General features: G+C 32.8%; 1 protein-coding gene across 3 annotated transcripts in view; it reads right to left on the reverse strand.

The window, feature by feature from the left end:
• Positions 1-643: 643 nt before the first annotated feature.
• The window catches only part of LOC113518030 (protein bunched, class 2/F/G isoform-like), a 190,386-nt gene continuing 173,133 nt past the window's right edge, over positions 644-17,896 (reverse strand). For all 3 annotated transcript variants that reach the window (XM_052892836.1, XM_026902778.3, XM_026902779.3), the window contains 2 exons: positions 16,432-16,483; positions 644-2,430 (listed from right to left, as the gene is read on the reverse strand). In XM_052892836.1, the coding sequence (XP_052748796.1) occupies positions 2,218-2,430; positions 16,432-16,483 (265 nt within the window). In that variant the 3' untranslated portion in view covers positions 644-2,217. The remainder of the gene's footprint in view (positions 2,431-16,431; positions 16,484-17,896) is intronic.

Consider the following 17,896-nt stretch of genomic DNA (forward strand, 5'->3'; position numbering starts at 1 on the left):
ACCTTCACATCGAGTTTTGTGGTTCGTAGTGTAAGACTTTGTTAAACTATGACATTAAAATTTCAATTGAGAAACAAATTTAGAGAATGATTCTGGAAGCACCATTTCTCTAAAATTATCTCTTAACCTAACATTTTAATGTTGATAGTTTCGCGAAATTTCTATTTTATGGACCGTCATAAATAAAATTTATAATAGTTTTGACTTAAATCTATTACAAATTTAGTTCATATTGGCCCTTAGAGTAAAAATTTCACTGTAATATGGAATTTAAAGTTTAAAGATGAATTTTGAGAAATAGCTACTCAGAATCGACCCTGTGTCGCCTTAAAATCAACTCTATTGTTAAATTACTTGTTTAAAGTTGTATAACTATGTATACTAAGTATATAAATTGGACTAATAATTTAAACACCAAACGATGGATCGTATGTATGGCGATATCATATCCGATTTTGTACAAAAGGTGGAACCTTAAACTTCTAGTTTCAATTGATCGAAACGATAAATAGCTCTGTGTGAACTGCTCAATTTCTTTTTATTTATATGTAATGTATGTAATAGTTGTCTATAGGTATTTTTCGGGATAGGATCGGGTATGTATAGGGTATGAATAATTAAGTCATAATAATAAAGACACGTATTAATAGTTTTGTATTTATTTATTGGATATGAGGAACCTTTCTGTTCAACATAAGCTACAATGGACATTCTCTGTATATAGTATATTTACACATTCAGTATCATATAATTCATATCTATATTAGGGTAATGCTTGTAGGAGCTAATTACTGTATATTCACAATAATTACGATGACCTAACTTCATCTATACACATAGTAGCGTTGTACAAAATATTAATCTATAGTTAAAATAGTCACACTCGACTCGCTGGGACATCCAAACTTACTTTGGCATTCAACTCCGCCTATAAAACACTCACTCTTGCACTTTCCAATCCATACATTGTCACCAGCGCTTTGTTCGGCTCTTTAGATAACAGTGAAGCTAGTATTAAATACAGCAAATATTTAACTTATATATTTTAGATATATATCGCATTTACTGCTATCTTGTCTGTAAACAGACCAAGGGATAAGTCTCCCTTCATCACATTCGTTCATTATGTACATCATTCCTTATTCACGTATCTATTACAACTTGTACTATATACAAACAATTTAATTATTAAAAAAATACAATGTTAAATTGCTATAAACGTCTATTAGTGATACAGCTGATATACTTAGGGCTGGAATAAAAATAGTTTTTTTTTTTATTTCAGCGTGCAAAATCCACTAAAGCCAGCAATCGCACGAGTTCTTGTTCTCGCAACTATACGATCATTATCTATTAATTACTTCTTCAGTAAAGGTTTAAACATTAATTGCAGATTGAATACATTTCCAACATTTATCATTTAAAAATGTAACACGTAATTAAAATTATAAACTAAACGAAAACGGCACACAACACATTCAGAATCGACAGATCATTAAACTCCGACAGACCAGGAACGCTTTCAAATTAACAATAACACAGATGTAAAACTTGATAAATAACTTAGATATATAAAAAATATAGAAAATAAATTAACACACCACAGTCATTGTTCAATGCGCATAATATTATACTCAACAATTGTATTACATTCATAATAAACCACACGTCTTATAAGATATCTTATATGGAATAATATGTGGATAGCGTATACACCTAAACGATAACAGAATAAAAACTATAGACGACATACATTGAAACACTAAAGACTCGTTGCTGAGATGCGTAGCAAAAGCATGGCAGTTAGCACGAAATTCTGCACCCTAAATATTAATTAACTGAAAAATATACGTCTATGAATCAGAGAAGCATAATATAGAAGGCTCATCGTGTGCGGGGCCCGTCCCGGCGAATACAATGAGTGGACGGGGCCGCGCTAGTGGCGATGCGCTAACTAGACACTTGTGTGATTTACATCGTACGGCGAGACGCGGTCGCGGCAGGGCAGCGGTCGCGGTCGCAGCATCCCTCGGCGCCCGACCAGTGTACTTACACTCATTCCTTGTTAACCTACGAATTAACATAGCACAGCCAAAGTGACTCCGTGGGTCCCGCGTGCAGCGCGCAGCGGCCGGGATCGCGCGCCGAGGGGGGAGGCCTTGGACCTCGTGGCCGGCGGGGGCCGGCGGTCATAATCAGGTGCGCCAGCCCGGCGGTCTACGAGACCGGCGGCTGCGGGCCCTGCGGCTGCGGCGGCGGCTTAGTGCCCGCCGCTGGCAGTTGTGCCAGTGTGTCCTGGCTGGCGTGTGCGCGCAGGAATGTGTTCTCCACTTCGAGCTGGTTGATCCTTTCCATCAGTTCAGCGATGCGCTCCTTCAGAACTTCCACTTCTTCGCGCACCGCGAACATCAAGTGACTCTTGACCAGATCCTGTAACAATATAAAATTGAATTTTACTTACATAATTAATAAATAAAAATACAAGAAAAAGATTTCTGAACACTGATCATAAATACAAATTGAGGAATATAGAAGAAACACTGAATGTAGTCAATAAAACATTTATAGAAATAATCCGCGATTAAGAAATAAATTACACGACAAAACCTTAATACGTCAAAAGAAATATTAAAAATGTAAGATGGCAACGTACATTAGTGTCAGGCACGACAACGTAGCAGGGATCTTTTTGTCCCTTTTGTCTGATCTCATAGAGGCAGCCATCTCGTGATTGTTGCACCACGTCGATCATATTTGAACGTTATTCTAATTTTTCAGGGTCACTAATAAATAATATGTGCGCAACCGGCAACGACTGAAGCGCGACTAGTGATAATAATCGGCTGCGAGAGCAAGTAGCGCTTGCGCGACCAAGCAGGCGACTGATGGTCTGCGCGCGCACACGGCCTATTTAAAATGGCGGCGCACACGTCATTGCCACGCGGTTCATACATGCACCCTGAACTCGACAACACAACCTACATCGATAACCGAGCCCTAACTTTATAGATTATGTTTAGTAAAATACATCAAAACAGAACTGTCAAGAAGAATAATGATCTTCAAGTAGAACAGGAACATGTCAACTGTTTAGGAGTAAACAAAAAAGGTAATTATCTTAATGTGAAGATTTTTGATCATATAAATTAATATGTACTAATTATTATCGATTATTATTAAGAAAATAATACGCTGAAATTGTGCAAATTACTAACATTCTTGATATTTCGAAAGAGTGTATATAATTGCTTTATATATGATAGTTTCAGCGGCACTAAGCATGCGGATACGTATGTAGTAATTGACGTTACTCTCCGTTAAATTGGAGCAAATAAAAAGTCTATCTCAAGAGAACTTGCTACGTGCACGTTTAATTATCACAGTTCTAAGAATTCAGAAATAGCCATCATAAAGATCTAAGTAAAAAATCCATATAAAGCATACTTAGGTTCGAAATACAAAGCACGTAGCTTTGAAATATTACTATCCAAAGTCCACAAAGGCTAAAATTAGATATATGAAGTCGTAGCGAGGAGCCCCGCTGCGATGTTTAGGCCACTTATGATGTTTACCATGATCAATTAAGGTTCATTTGTGTTTATTAAAATATCTTAATTAAAAAAGTATCAACAAATATTATTGTGCTTATAACGTACATTATAAATAGTGATACCAAAAAAATATCAGCTCTTATCTCATTGGCAAACTCAAGGAGATGAAACTTATTACGTAATACGGTTTATCTATTCAATAATTTATAAATAATTAAAGAATCCATAGCGGATCATACGAGTAGCAGAAATATTGACGTAATCAATTGCCAAAAGAATATATACAATAGAATATAAAAATATATTTCGAAATTTTAGTTGCAAAATGATAAATATATCAAACAGAGAATGTAGATTAAACGAATGAGATATTTTCTGTTACGCCTACAGAAGTATGTGAGTATGTAGAGACATTTTAAAAGCGTGTATTTTCAATTTTCAAATGAGTCAAGGTATACACTTAGGACACACTAAAAGTGGCATGAGCTGATTTGTCTGGAGTTATAATTAGAACAGGATAAAAATAGGACTCTTAACAAGATTTTATTAGCGGTGTCTCACGTGGGTGTCACGACCTTCTCAATCAATGGAATCCGTGGTGCGCTTAAATAGTGCTAGTTTACACTGGATCTCGTTAAAGTATTGACGCCTGCGTCACAGTTGCAGATTGATGGGTGAGCCAATAGACTTATTGACTTTGTAAAATTGATTCTTAATTGTAAGAGGCGTTTGAAAAATAAAAGAACAAGATTTTTTTATACACCGTTTCCTTGTAATTATAACACCTATAGATGATAGTTGTAAATTAAACAGTGAATGTTATTCGTGCAAATGTTTTTATGTTAGTGGGTAATTAGATAACAAAATAGCACACAAACATGTCACTGTTGAGATAAGACGAAAAGCACACAAACTCTTTGCCCATATTCACATATTTGCAAAAGATAAATGGTAATGATAAATATTTAAAAAAATAAAATTTGGTTACATTAAAATAATCAAATCTTTTTAAAATTTGTTGCCTGTTTATATAGAGTAGAAACGATAAAAAAATTCTAAAGTCAACGCGGACACTGCAAGTCCGAAATATAACACTGAGTGGCGCCAGCCAATTGTTCGCGGAACGAAAGTGACCGACAAAAGGTGCAACGTTTTCATTATCAGTGCACTGAACTTACGCGAATGCTAAATACAGTAGCGAGTGATATAATTCGTCCAAGGGCATTATAATAATCTTAGACTTATTATTTTAATGATAAAGTCTGTGATAATTATGTGGCACGTGTAGCTAGAAGACGCATTACAATTCATTATAAATATGCTAAAATCTAACAAAAATTTGCTAAAATTATTTATAGTACTGTTAAATTACTGTAAATAACATATTTAGTTACAGTGGATTGATTTCTTTATAAATTTCGAACAGGTTAACTAGACTACGGCCAAATATAACAAAGACACTACTAAAGTAGTGGTATCTTATTGCGTACGTGCACACTTTCAGATGCTCACGTCATGTTATCGATTTTAATCTTCTTTGCAATACAACGTAAAGCACGATAATAATCTAGAAAGACTAAAGTTATTAATATGATATAAATATATATGTATCAGGATATAAATAATACTTAAAAACGATAATATACGAATGAACACGATTAAATTTTCATTAGCATTTCGAATAGTTGGGAAGAAAACAAATTATGATCATAGAATGCTCGTACGTAAAACATAACGATCGAGAACAATAAGACGTTCGTAAAATTAATTATAAGTTAAAATAATATGACATCACCTCCATATACGCTTGGGCCGTTCGTGAGTAATCAGGTGGTTAAATAAATAACAGTTTGTTTATAAGCTTGTTATATTTACGACTTTGTTATTATGCATAAAATAATCAACGTAAATGTAACGTTAAGTAGGTGTATATATTCACTAAGTAATTTTTCACTATTCATATAAATAATTGCAATGACTTAAAAATGTGTTACATTGTGATTGACACAGTTAATTTAGCTAGTTTTATATTTAGGTATCTATTTTTCTTTGCAATTTCTTGCTAACTAATAATTTAGTAGAAGTTGCAAAAAATTACACTTAGTACCTACTAATTTCAATATTTATTACACAACAATAGAGGATAATAGGGGCGAAAGGGAATGTTAGTAATGGAGACTGAGAATCCCATTGCTAGCAATATACCCAACCAGGTCAACCTTCTTGTTCTTCTTCTTCACGGTTCTCCCTGTAAACCATCATGGTTAATTCCTAATGAATTCATCATGATGGGCTAATTGGCCTGTTTTCATTCTCATCTATTACCCTTCACTGGTGCTCTGCCAGCGTATCCTGTTAGTGCAGGCGAAGTTACCATACCATTTTCACCCATTAAAAAAAAATAAAGGACAATAATTCTGATATAATAAAATTCTAATCATTAGTTGTAAGAGTGAAATTAGAATATTGAGAACATCTTTCATATTCAAAAGTAAATGAAATAAAAAAATAAAATAAAATATGGAATCGAAGAAAACACTAAAATTGACCATAAACTAGTTCAACTTTGATTTAAGAAATCTAAAAAAGAAATTTGAAGCTTTAACCACTTTCTATGTACTCTATGAATTGAATATTTTCGTCTAGTATTTACGAAACAAAATCGTTCATTTGAATTTATAGCAACCGTATCAAGCTACACTTACATATCGGTATTCAATGATTCCACCATAAAATGGAAAGAGTTCAACAATTTGCGTAGATTTATGGTGTGGCAACTAACTACCTTGTAAAGAGTTATGCACACATAAGACCGGTCTGCCGCTTTTCGATTCAGGAATCGTTTACATCAAGTTTTGCGTCTTTGACGACTCGTTTAGAAAATGTGTGTTTAAAATGTGGAATGAAACCTCCGACAAATACGCTGAATAGTAAATACTAATTACTCATAATTTAGCTAACATTGACTTTGAAACTACCTATTTGCTTCTCTATAATAGAATAATATTGACTTAAAAATATTATTTCGCATTAATACTGAAATTGCTTAAAGTATTTTTGGTAAGTTTCAAGGCGTTTTGCTTTGAAATCACTAACATTCGATGACAGTTTTACGTAGCAAATTTTTATCGAGTTATTTTTTACTGTTATTGAATAACTATACGAAACGATGAGGTGGACACGAAACGAGCATTAATGATAGTTTAAACCGAAAATAAATTAATTTTGTGAGAATAAAAGATAGATTTTTAGTTTTATATGGTTGTTTTGTTTTTGGTCGATAAAAAGATATCGTAAATTTTCTTATTTGTCAACGTTATTCACGGCAGTGCAGTATCATCGCAATTTATAAGCATTTGTTTAAACATAATATATGCTTATAATATTAAACGTTTCTTTTATAATTTTGATATCACCCCCGGTAATGTTTATTCAGATGTGAGCGACTATGTTGAGAATTCTATTGTTTTCTATTTATAACGGTGATACAATTTACAAAATATGTTAAATTGTATTGTTTCGTTTAAAATATACTTACTCTTTTATGTAAGCTAATAATGTAATTAAAGTAAAAATAAAATTATTTTAGTTGTTATTAGTCTAAATACGAGTAATCCGTTTATGAGCATTTTTCAATTAACACTACTTACAGTAAATGCTCAGAATTATACCTATTGAGTCTTCTAAATCAAAACAATTAACAGAGTAGGTAGTAGTTCACAATATGTGTATATATATATAATGTATAATATTAATTTATACATGTCTGTATGTATGTAATTTGTCATATTACAGTAAAATAAAAATTATTTTCTTATCCAAACCGTCGTCAAATATCTGTGCACATCGTCAAGGTTGACTGGTAAGAGAATGGCTATAGCATTAACTCCGCCTTTTGTACTACAAAGTTTAAATAAATAATTAGATGTTTCTAATTGTTACTATTGAAATCTTACTTGTTAACTGAAATTGCTGTGTGTATAAATATGTCATATTTATGTCTAATTTATGTATTTTAAAGCGATTACCGCAGTATTGCCTGTAATTACTTAAAATATTTCACCGGTTTGTTCCAGTTTATTTATAGGAAAATATGATAAACAAAATGATTACCAGTTTTCTTAAGTTAATTTTTAATTGTATGTAACGCAGTGTAGGACGACCACTTGATGGAGCGACGACCTCAAATGCATTGCAGGGAGTCAATGGATGCAGGTGGCATAGAACAGTTCTTTATTGCAGTCTACAGGAGAGATCTATGTTCAGCAGTGGCAAGTTATCGTTGATATGATAATTGTTTTTATTATTTAATATATACGCAACCTCCTCATGGTCCGAGTCACTTGCTATCCCCAACTTTCGGCAAGTTGCGAGTTCATCACTTCAACTTAGTGAAAGACGTAGCAGTAATATTTAATTTTAAAATATTAAAGTATATATATATATATATATATATATATATATATATATATATATATTTGAATAGTGAGAACATATACTGCAACTAATGTAAATAATACATAGATTAATAAAAAACATGCCTGATAATTATAAACTATTAATTAAATAATAACATATCACAACAGTCCAAAAACGTTATGCAAAATATGCAAATAAAATATTTTAAACACAAATATAATTATTAAAACATTAATGTTGAGTACTCGTATTGTCCTGACACGATGAGGTCACTTCCTATAATTGTAATCGAAAATAAGTAATAAAATTAAGAGCTGTGATAATTTAAATGAGTAGGTAATGACGTAAACGTATAAATAACAACTATTAAAATTATCGGCGAGACGGTGACTTGTGGTGTGATAGCTTCAAAAACAAAACAAAGTTAATCGACTGTAAGGTCAAAAGCCTGACCCGCGGTGATGTCACCTGAACAGTCACTGTGGGTGGATGATTACAGCAGAAGCTGTTGATTTACAAATAGTGAATGAAACAATAAATTCCAAATAAGTCACAAAGCACAAATTTGATGACCGAGCGACTGTTGATGATGATAATTTGACTAATGATTTTTTTGCACATTAGAGGCAGCTGATAATTATAAAATGTTTTTCAAACATTTCAGTTGAAACGATGCATTTATCAAAGAAATTTGTTCAAGTCTCTTATGAACAAATTCTTTATAAGTATATGAAGATTCCTAACAATCTTAGGAACGCAATAAATCAATTCACAATCTTTTTACAGTAGAAAATTATAAACTGTAATTTATGTATTGTGGGAGGCATTGTGTTAGTTGTGGTTTTGTGGCTACAACTCTGCATCTCACACGAGGCGAGTTGTCGCGTCACTCCTACAATTACAAGGATGACATCATAAACACCACTAATAACTCTATGTCCGTATACGGGGACAAAGAGAGAGTTAGCTACACGGACAAAGATCAATAGATATAACTATACATACTTTAAGAGCCTATATTTTGACCAACCTAATTGTACTTACCAACTACATTTACAACTAGTAATGAAATCGACATATAGTTAGGTTATGGACAAAAAGAGTACAGAAGTGGTGATATTCGAGACATTAATTTAAAACTGTTTATGGTTGATTGTATTTAGAAGCGTGAATTGGTTGAGTTTCTGCTACTCATGTTCTGTTTTGAAGCTCTAATTTTGCAATACAAAATTAACTTATCAAGTAGTCAATTTTAGGGAAACATAAAACATTATTCCAAAGCATATATTGTATATATATACATATATTAAGTTAGGTGGTCATGATAAAATATTTAACCGGAGTGATATATTCAACGAATATAGAAATGACTTTGAAGTAAAGAAAAATAATACATTTTAGACCCATATTAATAATTAATTTGTTTTATATATTAAATTAGTTACAAAAATTAATTCGTCTTTGCAATTCATTTATGAATCACCACTGCAAAAGTTTTATATATTATTTATTTTATCAGTAGATGCAGTCTAATAGATTAGATAGTAATTTCTAGACTATTTAGGATTATAAAAAGTATAATTACGAGTATTTTTAGACTAATAAGTCTAAAGAAAACCAATTTTGAGGCAAAATTTCTACTACTTGTATAACTAACAATTTTTTAAGGCTTAACCTTTTATAACAAGTATCTCAATCTTGAAGAGTAGATAGAGTTCACGTCCTTGGTGTATAACCTTAATTTCAATTAATTTCGACAGAAGCCTTCAATGCGTAAATCAATAAAAATCTATTACGATTGAGTTCTAGAAGGTTCCAATAAATAGAGTACTTGCAACTAACACTATAGGATGGAAGTTCTAAAAATTAATGCAAAATTTAATAATTTTGCATTAATTCGACAAGTTAATACTTTTCGAACTGTTGTTACGAGTTTTCACGATACACTGAACATTTTTTACTAAACATAAGAAATGGAACAACTACTAAATCCGAAGATATCTTTTATTTCAATATGTATGTAAGAATGTATGTGTAAAAATTTTATTTAAATCCGCTTAACCTTTTCTACGTAAATGGTTAGCAGACCACATATAAATTAATTTGGCATTTGCAACAAAACTGAAATATAAAGGATTTAAACAAAAGATTAGCGCAATGATAACAGCCTCAATGGAGTATCTCTTCAGTGTTCGAATATAAAATAAATATGATAATAATAACAATAAACAAAACTATCGCACATCGGGTCTTAAAAGGAAGGTCGAAGCGTTACGCCCAAACATGTTTACTGAAAACTCGATTTAGTCGGTCTGCCGGCACTTAGTATAAGATTAGAGCGATTGAGTAGACTTCGATAGATATATCAGGCGATTACACGAGCAGCTAGTACATTTCCGTGTGTTATCTTGTTATTGAATTTCGTTCGCTATTAAAAATAAATATAGCCAACCAATAATGCGATAAGTGTAGCATTTTAAAATCTTTACAATCAATGTAAATTACATAAGGGCTAACTTATTATAGTTGAAATAATTATGAATAATGAAAATTATCATTATTTTGTAAAATTACGTCATTGCTTTAGTTTAAATCATTGATTACATATGTACACGTATTATTGCAAAATGGTATTATATCCACAACATAGTTAGTTCTCTCTGGTTTCTTGACCCGATGAGGGACCAATTAAACATTATTTACTCTATATTGCCAAATCTCGTATGCAGACTTAAGACCACTATATGTAGCTACGGGTGATTTGAGTCCATTTATTCGAATAACTGATTCAATATAACGAACGTGACAGCTTCATTACATGGCTGTAGGTTTATTTTCCGAGAAAATATCAACTTCTCCTAGCTCGCAATGGTTTCGTGCTGAGATTTTGATCTAGCGCGTGCTCTCTCCAAGTCGTTCACAGTTGCAAATTATTCGTAACTAGATACCGAAAGGTGGCGCCCAACTGTTTCGTGCGACCTCCTAACATCTTCTAGCCCTTACTATGTGTCGGTTGTACATGAATTGGTCGTATAATCTGGGGAGCACGTGTCTCCACTGACTGGCTTTCCTTCCGTGTCTATTCTTGGACTGAGGAGCCCTACAGGTCAAGCTTGACTCATGCTAATCACGTGTACAATATGGGAATGAGCGTGGTAAAAGCATTCTATATGATTAAAAACTTGATTCAAGGAACTGCATTTTCGTCTTTATTAAATCCTTCTAATATTATAAATAAATTTGTAAAGATGTTTGAACTGTTACTTAATCAACCTTAAATGGCTCAATGAATTTGAAAGAAGTTTGGTAGACGCTTTTGTTATATTGCGAGTAAAGCCGCGGGACGAATAACAGCTAGTTGTTAATAATGGATAGAAAATAACGGGACGTTTAATAGGAAAACAACTTTGTTCATTTATCGGTGTTCAAAGAAACTGTTCAACGAAAATGTTGAGCGCTATGAAAGAAATTTATGTTCAAACAGATGCAAGAAATCGGGTCAGTAGTGTGAGCTCCGGTTGTTATACATTGATTGGGCACTACCCTGGTAAACAACGCTGCAATGATATAACGCCTCTACTGTGGAGGTGGATATTACAAAATAAACTGACTAATCTCAGACACCGAAACGATTTATTTAGAACTGTGCATATTGGAGAAGATGATATTAAATGAAATTAGTGACATTTCGCTTTATGCGTAATCGTAGCGTGGAATTTGTTCACAAATAGCACACGAGCTATCAAAATGAAGCGTTCAATAAAATATATATGTGCGTGAATAATTTTAGGCCTTCACTATAATTATAAAAACATAACAAACAGATAAAATTTCCAATGTCATATGTAAATTAAACTGATTTAAAAATGATCTCTTATATCGTGGTGGAATATGATATTGTATTAATCTATTAGTTATTTAATAAATTATACTATCTGCGTCAATATATTTTTTTTAATTAAATGTGATAATAAAGTTTACTTTTTGATCATTGAATAAAAATATATTATATTTAAGTTCAGATAGTTTATCATCGATTATATAAACATTCTGAATTCGCACTCAACATAGAACACATTAAATTTCTTAATTTTATTTATGAGTCTTTATTTATTTACTTTTTATTGCTAATATATAAATATATATTACATTTATGAAGTACAAAAGGCGGTCTTATCGCTAAGGCCATTTCTGCCAATCAACCTTTGGGTAGAGGAGAAAAGAAAAAGAGTTTTTACTATTTATTGAACAATTATTCCAATGTCTTTTAATTGATTCACTTACCTATATATAAATTTTAGTTAATACTTTAAGTAATCTTTTATTTGCTTGATAAAGACGAAATGTATAGAGACGTTACCACTGTAACTTGATATTGTGCATGTCTCCACCATCGCAAATAAATTGCTTTGGTGTCTGAGATAGTCAGCTTATTTTGTAATGGCCATAAATACAAATATATCCCTATATTTATGTAAATATCAAGTCGCGTAAAATAGATCGTATCAAGGTAAACCAGTTTCAATACTAGTTTTATGACCATTTTGTTAACGCTGGATTAAGAAACACTAAACCAGCTAAACATTTTTGAATAAGGACAGTTGAAGATAAATGTGAGCATATATAACTTTAGAAAACATGTAGAAATTATAAATATACTACAAGTGTTACAATCAAGTCACTAATCACAGATATTATGCAACGTAGGTCTATCATTACGTTATCAAAGATCTTTGTTGGCAAACTCAAAGACTGATTAAGTCATATTTTCAAACATAAAAGGCATTGCTTGTATGGGTATTGATGTAATTATTGTTATTAGTAATTTAGTTTTAGTTAATTGCATTGCGAACAAGTTTTGTGGAATTAAAGCCATAAATCTAGAAATAAAACAATTATGTCGATAAAAAAGTCCTCTGATAAAGATAAACGATAAACTGAAAATAACCACTGGATTATTAACGGAAAATATATATACGAGGTTTGTCCGGAAAGTACGTATAAAAGTTTTTTAAAAATTTTATTTTACAATTATTCAGGTAAATCAATTTTATCCCCTTCAAAGTACTCCCCCTGTGACATAATGCACTTGTGCCAACGCCGTTTCCACTGTGAGAAGGCTCCTTGAAAGTCCTCTGGTTGTAGGTTTCTCAGCTGCCCCGTCGTAGCTTTTTTTATCTCATTTATGTCCCCCAAATGCCGCCCCCGAAGTACCAATTTGGTTTTTGGGAACAAGAAGAAGTCACACGGGGCCAAATCCGGCGAATAGGGGGGTGTTCGGTCACCGTAATGGAATTTTTACTCAAAAACTCACGGACAACAAGAGAGGTGTGAGCAGGGGCATTGTCGTGGTGAAGAATCCAACGCCCCTCTCGCGCCAATTCTGGACGAACTCGTGCCACACGAGCTTTGAGGCGTCTGAGCACATCGACGTAGAATTTTCCATCAACTGTCTGGCCTGGAGGGACGAATTCTTGATGGACAATCCCCCGAACATCGAACTCTTTCTCGGCCCTCTCTGAATCTTTTTAGCCACTTGTGGACGGTTGGTTCCTTCACAGCATCATCCCCATAAACTGTTCTGAGATCGGCAAAAATTTCACGGCCATTCTTGCCGAGTTTCGAGAGAAACTTGATTACGACGCGCTGCTCTTCAACGGAAGCGGGCTCCATGCCGACGGGGTTTCGTTAAGAGGTAACTTCACAGATGGCGTGACAAGCCAGTTCGCACCGCACGGCGGTCAGACCAGAACTGAAGCATTGTTAGGGACATAAGGAAGGGGTCCTGCGCTTACCTGGCCTCCCCACTCCTCTTTCTCGCATTCCAGAACACTTTTATACGAACTTTCCGGACAGACCTCGTATGCATACAATGATAAGTGATAAATACATATTATAATTATACACAGCTGATAATTTAAATCTATCAAGATATAACATAATCCCCTATAAGGTAGATAGGTGAAGCAGACTACCGTGAAGGATAGGGCGTGATAAAAATAAGACGATGCGATGTTGTGGGCATGAGGGCCGGATTGGGGTCAATCGCTTGAGGCCATCTGCGGTAGCTAATTATAGACGATTGGAGACGAACCCAATAGTGTAACAACGATCAAACAAATGATCGAACACAACTATTGTACAAGAAAACTAGTGAAAACATATTTGCACTATGATAAACACAAATTAACTTATTAGCTATCACCGACTTATTTATCAACACCTAATTAATATTGTAAATGTAAAAAATAACTATGAAATATAGTTAAATAAATATAAAAATGCAAATTTGAGATACTCAAAAATTATTATGAGAATAACAATACATTTATTTGTATATACATTATTTTTTACTAAATATATACGTTTGCACAATTGTGATATTTTTGGTAATATGTAGTAAAAACAAAAGAACATAGCTATATGTTGTAGCAAAACTATAATGAGTAGGTACAAACAATATTGAATAAGTTTCAACATTTCAAACTCAAAATAGCTGCTCAAAGAAAATTAATATTAATCAGGCACCTATTGTATTATGTGTGTAAACATCACCAAATTAAAATGAACTTAAGGGACGATAAAAGGTCAATTTAAAAAATGACAATGCTCTAAATATTCTTCAAAGCAAATAAGGACGTGTTTCCTGGTCAAGAAAGGGAGGAAGTCGTTAGTAATTCTACAGTCACTTCAAATTGAATTAAATAACGGCGTTATGCAGATGATCATATCTATTATTATAAACACGGATGGTCTCCAAGGAAACTAAGTTTTTACGCAACTATCGCGATAGACTGAATTATATTAATAATCTAATTTATAAGTATTACTTAATCGTGATACATATCTAGTGGATAGTTTTATTATATATCATTTAATTTCTACATTAGTAATGTACAACTGTAAAATTTATTGGGGAATCATGACATTTATCGGCCAATGGAATTACTTGACCGATATTCGATACACGAGTTGTTTATCAACTTTTGTTGGGGTCTGATGTTTTTGTCTGTGGTATTTGCTACGTTTAGCTGAATAATAAATGATTTACGTGCAATTGCAAGATGTTCAATCACATGAAATTGAATGCACATCAAATTCTATGTTAGATTCCAAGAATACTGTGTATTGAGCGCACACGGAAACTCAGCGACCAACTGACACGACAGCTGCAATTCTTCAGTGTTCTACATTCAACTGACATGAACTTTCCCATATAGCAACGACCAGATGGCCCTTTCCATGACTAATAGACTAGATACTCAAACCTAAAGTAGCAATGGTATTTGAATTTAAAAATTTATTTATTTTAATATTTTACAAACAATTTCTCTTTAGAAATTTATTGTCAAATTTATCCTAGCTCAACAGAATAATGATTATAATAATGATAAAAATGTAATCAATGATGTATCTATTATAGCGACAGAAGAAGAAGAATGTCTATGTCCAGAAAATATCGATTAAGTGTACAAAGAATAATAAACAGGAAAAAAAGATAGACAGATAGATAATTTAATTGTATCTAGAAAAGAAGAAAGAAATCTCGAAATTAGGCTGCTTGATTAAGATGATAATGAATGAAAACTCTTTAATATTCTCTAATAATATTAACTTTTAGAGTTTCGTGTTGCATGGTTTATAAGAGCCGGGAATTAACGTCGAGATAGCTCAGGTAAATTATCATAGTTTACCTAAATGATCGCATTAATTCTCGTCTCTCATGAACTTTAAGATGATAAGAGCAAGCTATATGCTCGATTACAGGGAGAGATCTATGCATAGTAGTAGGACGGTGAGTTGTTAAGGATGCAGTGAGAATTATTTTTTCTCAGATTTAGCTCTGGACAACAAAATAATTGCATTACTAGTTTGTCGTCAACGATGTTTCTAATACCATTATAATAAACGATTTCCTTTATTTACGGTCAATTATGATAATAGTGCGCGGCAACAACAAAGCACAGTTTAGCTTACAAGTCACGTACGCACTCAAATGCGATTAAAATAAAATAGTTGATTGAAATATTCTATGGTTCCCAAGCACGCGAGACGTCACCCATATATAATCTAGAATGTAAATAATTTTCCATTACAGTATAATTCAATTCTTTATGTACTAATTGAACATTTCAGAAAGTAATCGTATTCAACAATAGAAAACTCTAACACAGAATGAGTATTTACATAATTTTAATTTATGATATTGGACTGCTCCAATTTGTCTTAAGAGCTTATTACCTACGTAATCAAAAATAAGGAATCATATGTAAATTATAAAGTAAAAAAATAGTGTCTCACTATTCCTAATATACACGAAATATAAGCTTCATTGATTGATAGATTGATCTACGTATTTTTGTTTAATTGTTAAAGTCTAGTTTTAATTTCATAGTGTAATAATCCCCTTAGCCTCTTGTGTATAAAAATGGTCATAAAATTAGGTGGACATTTTACTCACCATAGCTTGCTCGATCTTGTTGTCGATCGCCACCGCGCTTGTACCCGATGCGCTGTAACAAAGAGAAATGAATTCAATTAGCTACGTGGTTTATAATTAATGAATCATACAATAACTTATTAATTAGACAAAACGGTGTGAGCTGTTAAGACAATGATTCCGTGTTAAGACAGTGATAATGATGACTTATTCAGTCTTTAAAAAACCGCAAGAAAATTTCATTCATTCATGTATTTATATCAGCCGTCCTCAGTCCACTGCTAAACACAGACCTCCCCCAAAACAGGGTTTTGCCAGTAGTTGCCACGCTTGCCAGGCGAATTGGTAACGGCAGTTAGGCTTTGATAATGTTTTAAGATGGTCGCTCCTGTTCATTCCTCGACTATTAAGCTTCTTTAGACACCTCTCTTACGACACCCATAGGAAGGAAGGGGTGGTCCATTCTATGCCAGAACCACACGGCAAGAAAATGTATAAAAGAAAATTTTAATAAAAATCAAAACATGATTTCATGAATAAAGTTGCGTGAAGACCTAGTACTGCTAGTATCACATATTGCGTTTTTAAATCTATTAAAGTATAGAAAAATGTCGATCAAGAAAATAGCTCTTCAGCGTAAATTGTGAATTTAATTAATAAACAATAAAATTACAATACATACTGCGTTAACGATTTAACGTTTACTGGACGTAAACAAAATTAGCTTTTTATTAGCACTGAAGAATGCGTACAAATCATGTTATCGGAACTGTATAAAGAAATGCGGCAAATTCTGTGTTGGCAAATATACGTACTTCGTCGACCGTAGTAAAATTGGAAAGGCGTTGTGAATCTATATACAATCGCGTTTAAAATGTATACCTACCGCATATAGTTGTGTCACTAATGGATAAGTATGGACCAATAATTTTGAGAAAAGCTTCCGTTCACGACACGGATGATTATGGTAATGTAGAACTATTGTGTATAAATATTGCCAAACCAGTGACATGACCGACGAACCGGTCGCAATTGTAACAAAGCTGGCGAACAATGGAGCGTGTGTTAACGGTACGGTAGGGTGGGGTACAGAAGTCCCCACTTCCTTACATAATTATAAACAAAAAGGGTAATAGACAGTAGACATAGTATCCAACAATAAACAAATAAATATAACAAAGTCACAAAAACATCACAGCACGATACATTTGTTATGTAAAGTAAATAATTACTATTAATCTGGTATTAATTAATATAAGTAATATAAACAATAGTTTTTGTTGATACTGGATGATATTTGTAATTCATCTAACACACTTTAAATTTTCGATAAATCCCGAGGTGCGTGCTGCGCTAAGCACATGATTATGCCTAAATCATTGTCTATTTCGGAGATGTGTAGTAATAAGATTAAAGTATATAAGTTAATAACATTTTCTTTAATGTAAAAAAAAAAAACAATAGCAATATCGTATCTAATGTAAAA

The sequence above is a fragment of the Galleria mellonella genome, unplaced genomic scaffold, assembly GCF_026898425.1.
Source record: "Galleria mellonella isolate WM207_F2 unplaced genomic scaffold, CSIRO_AGI_GalMel_v1 utg171, whole genome shotgun sequence".
NCBI lineage: Eukaryota > Metazoa > Arthropoda > Insecta > Lepidoptera > Pyralidae > Galleria > Galleria mellonella.